At 39.3% G+C, this 13,209-nt stretch overlaps 1 protein-coding gene across 1 annotated transcript in view; it reads right to left on the minus strand.

Moving 5' to 3' along the window:
• Nucleotides 1-13,209, minus strand: part of csmd1a (CUB and Sushi multiple domains 1a) — a 1,090,750-nt gene that overhangs the window by 711,382 nt on the left and 366,159 nt on the right. The window contains exon 3 of the mRNA XM_061964242.1: nucleotides 4,138-4,250. Coding sequence (XP_061820226.1) covers nucleotides 4,138-4,250 — 113 coding nt within the window. The remainder of the gene's footprint in view (nucleotides 1-4,137; nucleotides 4,251-13,209) is intronic.

A 13,209-nucleotide genomic window follows, 5' to 3' on the forward strand; every position in this document is an offset into this window, starting at 1 on the left:
AATGGTACTGACATAATATAAATTATATATGATAAAATTAAATTAATTGCATACAACAATCATAGCCCCAGTTGAGTATAATTGTGACCAATAGAAACATCTACAGTATATACTGAGTGATGGATTTGTGTGGCCATTACAAACTGATGACTTAACAATTGCTTTGCAACTTGCATTTCTAACTTAATTGACTCGTTGAGGTTTTAAAAGGCAGGTGCTGAGAAAAGACTTCTCTGCTGTGAGATATTACAGGAGGATACTGGTGTTAACCCCTCTTGTGGTAATACAAATAGTAATGAAAAACATTTTTTATGTTTACATCAACTTATATACAGTACCGACAAGCGTACTAATAAATATCGGTATTGGTAAGAAATATCGATGTTGGTATCCGTATCGAAAAAATCCTGCTTACCAGCTGATAATGGCAAGTGCAACAGGCAAAAATGCACTGCAGGTGGTCTCACCTGTGCTCACAACATGGGGATACATGTTTTTAATATTTTTCTAAGCCAGCAAGTTAAGTTTAATTTATTACATGTGCAGTTTGTCTGACCAATCGCAGGCAAAAAGTGTTTTAAGACAAATTCAGTTGTGATCATTTCAAAGCCGTGAAAATACAATGACCTCGACGAATGCCCAAATCCACAAAGATGTTCTTAGTGAGTAAAGTAGGAATGTTAATGACAAAATTAGGTGTACGCAGGAGGAAAAGTGGACAGTCTAATTGTCCAAAAGAATCTTTAATTACTGAATTTTTTTTCAAGTGATTTCCTGCCTCTGTATCCTTGCTTGTGTTTTCTTTGCTTCTCTTTTACAAGCCCGACCTGCTGTGTACAAAAGCTGATGTTAGAGAAAACCACCATCTGGTTAACCTTGTGCCCCCCGTGCTAGAAACCGAGGCTGACTTCTGACCGACACAAGCACACAAAGTGCTTCTGAGTAAGTGTGCATATCTGGTCATCTGAGCTTGTCTTTGATATTTAGAGTTCATGATTCATAGATGAACTCCTGTTATACAAGTGCATGTGTGCTGTGTATGTGTGTGTCTCTTCAAAAGGTCAGACCCAGCATTTGAGTGCCAACAGGCACACAGACATGAAGCAGTCTTGCGTTGAGAAAAGGAGGTCAACACACAAGCACTGACAATAACAGATTCACATCTCATTGGAGCAACGATGAGCAGGCATACGGTAAGTAAATGGCAAGATAGTTGTAGATGTACAATTACAATGTGTATGCAAACCAGCGCCAATTAATACTGAAGCAACCAAGACAGCAGCACAGTGAGCAGCGAGTCGCCACCACCCGATCCTTAACATGGGCAGCAGACCTGAGCTTTTGCCCTCCACCCAAAGAAAAAAAACATTTTTCTCAATATGTTGCCCCGATTTACCTTTGCAAGACAAAAAAACTAGGAATAGGTGCAAAGCATTATTCACTGAAATCAACACAACCATTGAAAACTGAACCAACCCAAGTATGTTACCTAAACCACTTTTAGGACTGCCATTCCATGTCTTCGTAATTCAGTTGTGTTTTAATTTCACCAAAAATTTATTTTTTCATTTGAACAAATATTATAGTCGATTAAACGTATGTTACATACTTTATGAACCATAAAGTGCACTGGATTATAAGACGCAGCGTCAATAAACATGTATATTTTCTTACAAAAGGTGCACCACATTGTAAGGCGCATTAAAGGGGTCATATTATGATCAGTTTTTCTACATTTAATTGTAGGTTACGAATAACCTACAATCAAATATTAAACTTTAAACCCTAGTTACGTTGAATGAGTTTAAAGCTTCTGTGAAAGGACTGCAGTCTACCTTGTCTGTATGCACGTGTCTGTCATGTGAGCAAGTTTTAATATTGTAAATGTGATGTTTTATGTATTTGTTTACTGTTTTTAATGTAACCTTGCTGCTGCCCTCTTGGCCAGGTCTCTCTTGGAAAAGAGATCTTTGATCTTAATGGGATTTTACCTGGTTAGATAAAGGCTAATAATAATAATAACATTTGAAAACTTCCTCGTGGTCTACATAACATGTAAAGGTGGTTGTTGGGTCAAAATGTTGCAAAGATTATGTTTTACAGACCATTTTCAAGCTGCTTTATGACTCTCTCTTTAGGATGCGCCATTTTGTGTGTGGTCTTATTTCTATGACTCTACTTCGACAGCGTCTTCTCCCCGTCATATTTTAATGTAGTTTTTAGCGCATCCACAACGATTCTGCTGACAGATGCAAGTTAGAACTATACGCTACATTATATTAGAAATAGCAACAGCGGACGATGAATGACCCACAACAACAAGAGGATAGAAAAAGTGAAGGAGCTAATTGACTAAGGCGTGGACTACAATGGCGGATGCGCACACATTTTTGGGACTTACACAGATTCCAAATACCCAAAGCAGGTACCAATAGGTAAGAAAAGTTGGTTTTACATATTAATTTGAAACAAAACGCCAGATAATACGACTCCTAATATCTGTATGCTAAAGCACAGTACGTCTGACTATGGTAGCCGTAATGCTTCAACAATCCATCAAGCAGTGCGGCCTTTTGACTTACCAATGTCATACTAAAACATTTTGGCATATTTTAGAGGGCCGTGTGTAATGTTCTATATTCTCAATGAAACATTAAAGTTTTAGTCTTGCTTGCTTACCGGTACTTGCTTGCATCATGTATTGAACAGGCGTCAACCTGCAGTCCACGCGTATCGCTTGTGTGTGACTGACAATTACTGGTCACACTTATCATTACACCATGTACCACAACCAAAAAAAGCACAGCCAGAACTAATACATATATATGTCATGCCTGGTTATAACGCCCACAGTTGATTTTTGAGAAAATAAAAGGAATTTAGGGTGCCTTATAGTCCGTAAAATACGGTATGTAATTGTTCCGACATTAAGTTTTTATCGAGAGTCTATATAATTATTTATATACAGTACGTTGACATTGCTTTGATGTCAGTGTTCTACTAGTTTTGCCCTTTCCAGCTATAATATGTTATAGTAAATGCATACCTGTCAGCATTTGCATTGCAAAATATGAGAAATATCACGTAAAATAGGTAAAAATTAGGGATTTTCATTTTTAACCACAAATTGCCAATAAATCGATAAATAAATAAATAAAAATGGATCATGATAGGGCTTGAACCCCTGTCCCTTGCATCCTAACATAATGTCACTAACCACTGCATCTCAACTAAAAACACATTTGTTTAAACCGGCTTTTAACAAACAATTGCCATTAGTGTTTGTAGACATAAAGGGTTTATATATATATATATTTTTTTACTGTTTTAATATGCGTAGTTTTATTCATAACTTATACTACTTTACTTATTTGTCCTGTAAAGCACTTTGTGCACCATTGTGATCCTGTGAGGTGCTATACAAATAAACTTTGATTGATTTACTCTGACAAATATCGTTGTTAACATGCTTCATATCATGTGACAATATCACGTGATGAGGCTTCCTAGTGAGCAAAACCTGTTATATTGTAAAAATGAAAATAAAACCACAATTCCAGGCTCTTTCATGGCGCTTATGGTTGAGATATTTTTCAAGCTGGGTCACATTTCTTCATCAAACTTACACAAAGTAAGAGGGAGTGTGACCAGCTACTTCTTCTTTTTTTTGGTAAATCTAATAAGTCTCCTTTTTGCCAAGATATTTACACACATTTTGGATTTTTGCCGGAAATGTATTCTCCCACGTCTTCATGTGCATCCATCTCTCTTGGGTTGTTGACTTGATTGACACACGTAACATGCAACTCGCTACACTGCTGTCACGAGCGAGTGTTGCAGAGGCTTGAGTCAAACGGCGGCACTGGCACAGATTCTTTTTTCACAGAGATCAAAATTCAGGAAGATACTGAGACCAGGAAGACACGGAAAGAAGGACAACAAACTGGATTTCCCGGCAAAAATGGGAAGGTTGACAGGTATGGTATATAATTGTGGAAACTGCAACTTTAACACAACTCAATCAAGAGTGATCATCGTTATCTGCCGAGAGGGAACATTTTGCTTTGACTAATTTCCACTTGGTTTGCAAGCACAACAACTTGACTACGATTTGCACAGTTTAAATCATGACCTTACCTTCATATACAGCTTTGAAGCCCTGTGCACTCACGGCGAAATCGGTGGTAAACCACAAGGCCAATATAGATCCACTGCTGACTATTGGAGAAGGCAGCATGAACCCTGACAACCTACAGGAAAACACAAATACATTTTCAGAATTATTTTTAAACACAGCAGGATGAAAAGCTAAAAACTCGGAATTACAAAACACATTATTTGGACAAGCTTGTTTGAAAGTATTGTGGTGAAACCCCAATCCTAACCATTAGCACCCCTGCTGGTTTGAGATCAGGTAACCCCAAGAACAGCTCTTTTCTGCTTTCACCAGCTTTTAGGATTAGACCTCCTGCTGCCCCCTTCATTGCAAAAGTAATTGAAATAGTAATGTATTTTTCTCAAAACGTTTACATGCTGCTGATAGATGTTAGACACCCCTTACATGAACACACATAAATAGTAATTTAAGAAGTTCACAGTAAAATATTCAATAAAATTGTTTTAAAAAAAAGCTTCAAATCGATTATCTAGTACGGAAAAGTGAGTTGTAGGCTTAATGGGATCTGTCACGGTCTTCTCAAAATGAATTTAGAGGTGACAATTGAACGATGTGGGGAGGGTTCATATAGGAAAAATGGCTTAACTATGTATTGATAATAATAAGTGAGAGGGATGAAGCTGAATGAGATAAATAGTTTATCGACCTGCCTGGGTAATGGAGCCTGATTAGTATACAGTAAATGAAAAATGTTTTATTGTGTTGGGACTAAACTCGATTCTATCAGGGATTGAAGGTAATATCAAGGTTATATAAACAACTAAACACAAACTGCATTAAAGCTAATTAAATCCACGTAGAGAGAAACTGTTTCGAAGGGAGTAAAGGACTCTTTCATTCAAATAAATCAGTGCTTGTAAGCATTGCTATTAGGACAAGTAGTCATTTCACAGAATTTCACAGAGAACATGCATGGTTTATGTGTGCACGGCGTTACACCTGCATAATATCAGGTGATGTAGCTCAACACGAGCTGTATCAAGATGCTTGCATTATCAAAGACTATAATGCTCACTTCACTGGTTTTAGACAAACATGTTCCCAGAGGCTAGGTTTTTAGCACAGCGGAAGCTTGATTTAATGACTCGACACATTTTTGCCCTTGCTGCTGTGTGTATCAAACTTTTTATCGAATTAATGAAAGACAGGGTCCTTCAGTTCAACAAAATGATACAATATGGTATATGCGATAATATGTATCTCGCTGATAAGCTGATTGTGTAATTGTTCATTCTTCTGCCAATCTAACTTTTAAATGCAAAATAGCAAAGGTAAGATGTCTGCAGAGATTGCCCATAATGCAACACGGGCAAACACTGAGCATTTGGCATTCCGACCTTAATTACATGGAGCATTCTGCTCTTAGCTGGGGGCTGGAGTTAACTAACTGTTACTGTCAGTAGTGATGATTACTTTCTTTCTTGAAAAACTTTATTTTATTAGTGGACTATGTGTTCAAAAATATCCACACACACCCTCGGACTAAATAAATATGTCAACACGATGTAGCAGCCATTGTAAGTGACCTGGCGGCCATCTTAGTGGGGACCATTATCTAATTTAGGGCAATGCAATACAGAGTGTTAAATATTGAAAATTAATCAGACTACAACCAAGGTTGGAGGGGAAACATGGACTCTCCATCTTACACTATGAAATGAACTGACAGATTGTTGCATACTTTACTGCAGCGTTTCTCAAATCGAGGATCGGGACACCCTGAGGGGTCACAAGCAGGAGGAGATATTTTTAATATGTTGTCTTCAATCTAGTATTTATGTTAGAACGATACACAAATCTGTAGCGAGGTGGCAGCAGTACTGCAATCCAATCGACAGGATACATGTTCTACCCCAGGGGTGCTCAATACGTCGATCGCAATCTACCAGTCGATCGCAAAGGTAGTATTGGTAGATCAAATTACATTAAAAAATTTAAAAAAATTAAACATTTGCATACATTAAAAAAATAATAAAAATTGACGCCAGCTTATCATCCATCCCGTCTTTTGATTGATAAACAGGGCAGCCAGTCAGATGACATCTGCGTTTTTCTGACACTTAGGTCACTGCGCATGCGCAAACAACGGCGCTCAAAGCAGCAAAACTAACAAGCTCGTCAGCGAGTTACCGCCAATTTTCAGCCCTCGGTTTTTTTCTCTTAAGGGTATAAAAATGAGTTGGGGAGCTGGCCCAAGTAAGAAGACAAAAACGTATCACTTTCATACGGAATGGGAGGAGGACTTTTTTTTTCACGATGACATTTTCGAAGTGCGTTTGCCTCATCTGCCAGTCTGCCATCGCAATACCAAAGAAGGGAAATGTGGAGCGGCATTTTCGGACTATTCATGGAAAATACGACACCGACTTCACGCTGAAAAGCGAGCTGAGAAAGAGAAAGGTGAAGGAACTGAAATCCCAGTTGTCCGGACAGCAGTCATTTTTCACACAACAAACTTCAAAAGCGAAAGTCGCTGCCGAAGCATCGTTCCAGGTGAGTCACATCATCGTTAATAACAAGAAGTCCTTCCAAGACGGAGAGATGGTAAAGGAGGAATTCGTTGAAGCAGCTGACTCATTGTTCCGAGACTTTAAAAAAAAGGCAGAAATATTATCTTCGATCAAGGCTCTCCAGCTGTCAAGATGTACAATTACACGGCGATGTGAAGCCATGGCTGAGGATCCAGCAACTTTGGACGGACATCAGAGATTGCGAGTATTTCTCACTGCAGTTGGACGAATCTACGGACGTGAGTGACACAGCCCAGATGTGCATTTTCATTCGTATGGTGTTTAGTGATGTCACTACAAAAGAAGAGCAATTAACAGTACTGCCCATGAAAGAACAGACGTGAGGAGAGGACATTTTTCAGTCGTTTAAAAACTTTAAAATCATTAAACACCTTTAATTTATTAACAATATTAACTATATGTGTTAAACATGCTTGCATTATCATTAAACACCTTTAACTTGTTAAAGTGGAACATTATCACCAGACCTATGTAAGCGTCAATATATACCTTGATGTTGCAGAAAAAAGACCATATATTTTTTTAACCGATTTCCGAACTCTAAATGGGTGAATTTTGGCGAATTAAACGCCTTTCTAATATTCGCTCTCGGAGCGATGACGTCACAACGTGACGTCACATCGGGAAGCAATCCGCCATTTTCTCAAACACCGAGTCAAATCAGCTCTGTTATTTTCCGTTTTTTCGACTGTTTTCTGTACCTTGGAGACATCATGCCTCGTCGGTGTGTTGTCGAAGGGTGTAACAACACGAACAGGGACGGATTCAAGTTGCACCAGTGGCCCAAAGATGCGAAAGTGGCAAGAAATTGGACGTTTGTTACGCACACTTTACCGACGAAAGCTATGCTACGACAGAGATGGCAAGAATGTGTGGATATCCTGCAACAAATCAAATCAAATCAAATCAACTTTATTTATAGAGCACATTTAAAATTTACCACAGGGGTAGCCAAAGTGCTGTACAATGAGCAGGTTAAAAGATAAAACGAGTACCGAGCAAACACAACACAACACAAACAGAACACGATAAAAAATAAATAATTAAAATAGAATTAATAAAAACATAAAAACATAAAAACAAGATCACAGCAGGTGTATTATGGGGCACCATTGCAGGATGGATATCACTCAGTGTTAAAAGCCATGGAATAAAAGTATGTTTTTAAGAGAGATTTAAAAACAGGAAGAGAGGAGGCTTGTCTAACACTCAGGGGTAGGTCGTTCCAGAGCTTGGGAGCAGCAACGGCGAAAGCTCTGTCACCTCTAAGCTTCAGCCTTGTGTCAGGGACCGTCAACAGCAGCTGATCGGCTGATCTTATGGATCGGGTGGGGCAGTAAGGCTGAAGGAGGTCGGAGAGATAGGTTGGCGCGAGGTTGTTTAGACATTTAAAAACAAATAAAAGGAGTTTAAAATGTATTCGGTAACGCACAGGAGCCAGTGAAGGGACGCTAAAATAGGGGTGATGTGCTCACGTCTGCGGGTCTGTGTTAGCAGACGAGCAGCAGAGTTCTGCACGAGCTGCAGGCGGGCGAGGGAGGCCTGGCTAATGCCAACATACAGGGCATTACAATAATCAAGACGAGTCGAGATAAAAGCGTGGATTAATTTCTCAAGATCATGTCTTGATAGAAGCGGTTTCACTTTCGCTATTTGGCGTAATTGATAAAAGCTTTTTTGAACGACGCTGCTGATTTGTTTTTCGAATTTAAAATCTGAGTCAAACTTTACCCCCAGGTTTGTGACAGAGTCGCTGAGATACGGGGTCAGAGTGCCGAGGTCAACGTTGGGGGAGGGAGAGCGACTTGGACCGAACAACATAACTTCTGTTTTATCTTCATTTAGGCTCAGGAAGTTAGCTGAAAGCCAAACTTTGATGTCGTGCAGGCAGTCAATAAGACGTTGAACCATGTTATTTTGTGCCATGGGAAAATAAATCTGGCAATCATCGGCATAAAAATGAAATGCAATACTGTACTTCCTAAAAATAGAACCAAGGGGGAGAAGGTAAAGCGCAAATAAAATTGGGGCAAGGATTGAGCCCTGGGGGACCCCATGTGGTAAAGGAGCTGTGGACGACATAAAACTGTCTACTTTTACACAAAAACTCCTGTCGGTTAGGTACGACCGGAACCAGTTGAGGGCGACGCCCTTAATGCCCACACAGTTCTCAAGACGAGTGATTAAGGTGGCGTGGTCGACGGTGTCGAACGCAGCAGACAGATCTAAAAGCACCAGGACAACATATTTACCAGAATCAGTGGACAGGAGGATATCGTTAAAAACAACAACACTCAAAGCAGATGCATTTCCATTGATAAAGTCAAAGAAATCTGCCGCCAGACCCCCATTGAATCTGCCGGAGTGTGTGAGCAATTCAGGGACAAAGGACCTTGCTAGCACGGCAAGCAATGGCGGCAGTTTGTTCCCGCAGACGAGCGAGCTATCGACCCTAGCTTCCCTAGCCTGCTGACATCAACTCCAAAACTGGACAGATCAGCTTTCAGGAAAAGAGCGCGGATGAGGGTATGTTTACAGAATATATTAATTGATGAAAATTGGGCTGTCTGCACTCTCAAAGTGCATGTTGTTGCCAAATGTATTTCATATGCTGTAAACCTAGTTTATAGTTGTTAGTTTCCTTTAATGCCAAACAAACACATACCAATCGTTGGTTAGAAGGCGATCGCCGAATTCGTCCTCGCTTTCTCTCGTGTCGCTGGCTGTCGTGTCGTTTTCGTCGGTCTCGCTTGCATACGGTTCAAACCGATATGGCTCAATAGCTTCAGTTTCTTCTTCAATTTCGTTTTCGCTACCTGCCTCCACACTACAACCATCCGTTTCAATACATTCATAATCTGTTGAATCGCTTAAGCCGCTGAAATCCGAGTCTGAATCGAGCTAATGTCGCTATAGCTTGCAGTTCTTTTCGCCATGTTTGTTTGTGTTGGCTTCACTATGTGACGTCACAGGAAAATGGACGGGTGGTTAAAATCAGGCACTTTGAAGCTTTTTTTAGGGATATTGCGTGATGGGTACAATTTTGAAAAAAACTTTGAAAAATATAATAAGCCACTGGGAAATGATTTTTAATGGTTTTAACAATTCTGAAATTGTGATAATGTTCCCCTTTAACAAAAACATATATTTCATAAATAAGTAAATATAAATTATATATATATATGAATGAGGTAGATCCCCACGACTTGATCAATTGAAAAGTAGCTCGCCTGCAGAAAAAAGTGTGAGCACCCCTGTACTACCCATTAGGAGTAGAAAGTACACAGGAAGACGTGTACTTACTACTCCTACCGAGTAGTAGTTGTAAAGACACAGGAACACATGTGTACTTACTACTACTACTCAGTAGGCGTAGTAAGTACACAAGAACACATGTGCACTTACTACTATTACCCAGTAGTAGAGGAACATGTGTACAGGTCAAAAATAGGCGAAAAGATGGAGACGTTTGTAACAGGAATGAAAAAAAGACAAGTCGTCTGCAATGGCATATATACACACACACACAGTGTTGTACGGATAAAAAGATACATACTATCAAGTTCTCAATAGTAATTTGATTCAGGGGGGTTGCGGAAATGACGTCCCCCAGGAAGTCATGACAGAAAAAATTTGAGACATACTAAAGTGAATGATACATATTTAGGTGATACATATTTATTCATTCACGCCGCTTTAAATGGTATGTGTTGGTATTTCAATAACAATACTCAACAATATGCAACATGTAACATCTAATAAAGATATTCTCAACAAAGTTGAGTAAGCCTTGCGCCTGTGTCCCTGCCTGAACGTTGTGTTTGATGGCGACCATGTATTTGAACCAGTCTTGCTCAAATTTTACAGGCATGTGCTTGCTAGCTTGCTAAATTCTGTCATCATTTGAATAAACAACCTGAAGTTACAGAGTGTGTTTTGTAGAGCTCATTGCGCTGTGTGAAAAATGTCATGTCAAACCGGTTAGGGTTTGATGGGGTCAAACTTTGTGGTTTAACAAGAATAGCCCCATGTGCCACAGTGGGGGTGCATGTTTTGACATTTTCTTGGTGTGTGCAGCGTTTTAGAAATATTGTAGAAGAGTTAGCTCACACAAACACACAATAATGTGCAAAAATTATGACATTGGTGTTACAGTATTAACACCATGTTTAGGTTTTAACCAATTTTAAAAATATTTCTTAAAATATTTATGTTTTGTTGTCATTATGATGGGTGGTTTGTACATTTGCTCAGTAAAGATAAAAAAACATGCTACCAATGCTCGACCCCTCTACTGTGTTTCAAAATTAATCAAAAGCAAACATAATCTGTATTAATATAAATCGGAATCAGTAAGTTGTAATCATTGCTTATACAAACCCTGTTTCCATATGAGTTGGGAAATTGTGTTAGATGTAACTAAAAACGGAATACAATGATTTACAAATCATTTTCAACCCATATTCATTTGAATGCACTACAAAGACAATATATTGAATGTTCAAACTCATAAACTTATTTTTTTTTTTGCAAATAATAATTAACTTAGAATTTCATGGCTGCAACACGTGCCAAAGTAGTTGGGAAAGAGCATGTTCACCACTGTGTTACATGGCCTTTCCTTTTAACAACACTTAGTAAACGTTGTGGTATTTTAGGCTTCATAATGCACCACACATTTTCAATGGGAGACAGGTCTGGACTACAGGCAGGCCAGACTAGTACCCGCACTCTTTTACTATGAAGCCACGTTGATGTAACACGTGGCTTGGCATTGTCTTGGTGAAATAAGCAGGGGCGTCCATGGTAACGTTGCTTGGATGGCAACATCTGTTGCTCCAAAACCTGTATGTACCTTTCAGCATTAATGGCGCCTTCACTGATGTGTAAGTTACCCATGTCTTGGGCACTAATACACCCCCATACCATCACAGATGCTGGCTTTTCAACTTTGTGCCTATAACAATCCGGATGGTTCTTTTCCTCTTTGGACAACGTCCACAGTTTCCAAAAACAATTTGAAATGTGGACTCGTCAGACCACATAACACTTTTCCACTTTGTATCAGTCCATCTCAGATGAGCTCAGGCCCAGGGAAGCCGGCGGCGTTTCTGGGTGTTGTTGATAAACGGTTTTTGCCTTGCATAGGAGAGTTTTAACTTGCACTTACATATGTAGCGACCAACTGTAGTTACTGACAGTGGGTTTCTGAAGTGTTCCTGAGCCCATGTGGTGATATCCTTTACACACTGATGTCGCTTGTTGATGCAGTACAGCCTGAGGGATGGAATGTCACGGGCTTAGCTGCTTACGTGGAGTGATTTCTCCAGATTCTCTGAACCCTTTGATGATATTACGGACCGTAGATGGTGAAATCCCTATATTCCTTGCAATTGCTGGTTGAGAAAGGTTTTTCTTAAACTGTTCAACAATTTGCTCACACATTTGATGACAAAGTGGTGACCCTCGCCCCATCCTTGTTTGTGAATGACTGAGCATTTCATGGAATATACTTTTATACCCAATCATGGCACCCACCTGTTCCCAATTTGCCTGTTCACCTGTGGGATGTTCCAAATAAGTGTTTGATGAGCATTCCTCAACTTTATCAGTATTTTTTGCCACCTTTCCCAACTTCTTTGTCACGTGTCGCTGGCATCAAATTCTAAAGTTAATGATTATTTGCAAAAAAAAAAAATGTTTATCAGTTTGAACATCAAATATGTTGTCTTTGTAGCATATTCAACTGAATATGGGTTGAAAATGATTTTGCAAATCATTGTATTCCGTTTATATTTACATCTAACACAATTTCCCAACTCATATGGAAACGGGGTTTGTATAACCCTAAGTACTAACTACGTGAGTGACATTCAATATATGTCTGTTTAAAAGGAGGTGGTAATATGCCTGCTACTTATAAAGTATCAGACTGTAGTAAAGTGAAGTACTTCTTATGATGCTCAACTAGAACTTTTAATGAAGCCCAGCACACAGATACAATATACACAGCCGTTAGCTCTACTGCTGTCAAAACACTGCTAGCCCCGTTGCCTAGGACCCCACCTGAACCCCAGGTGGTGGTCCCGGTGCTGCCTGAACAAAAAGGCATTTTAACATTACAACAAGACAGTTTAAGTGATTCCAGCTGCAGATTCAGAAATGGCTGCTATTGTAAATATTCTTTCCTGAATGTACCTGTTCATCAAAACAAGCAGAATTGATTTGTGGTTGTTATTGTACAGTCGCTAAGTAAATTGCTGAAATTATTTCATTGTCATGTTATTGAATAGCCACCTGAAAAATCATGAAACACACTGATTAAAAGGGCCAATCTACATTGTAACCTTCCTCTTTGTCTTTTAGGTGGGTTGAAAAAAAATGTCATCCATACACAGGTTTGATCAGTAAAAAATAATGCTCAGTCGGGTACTGGGTGAAAGCCGTGGAATACATACGCCTCTGCAAGTCATATCAGATCAGTTCTTCTCAGGAAGCGGA

This window comes from Nerophis lumbriciformis, linkage group LG06, assembly GCF_033978685.3.
Source record: "Nerophis lumbriciformis linkage group LG06, RoL_Nlum_v2.1, whole genome shotgun sequence".
NCBI lineage: Eukaryota > Metazoa > Chordata > Actinopteri > Syngnathiformes > Syngnathidae > Nerophis > Nerophis lumbriciformis.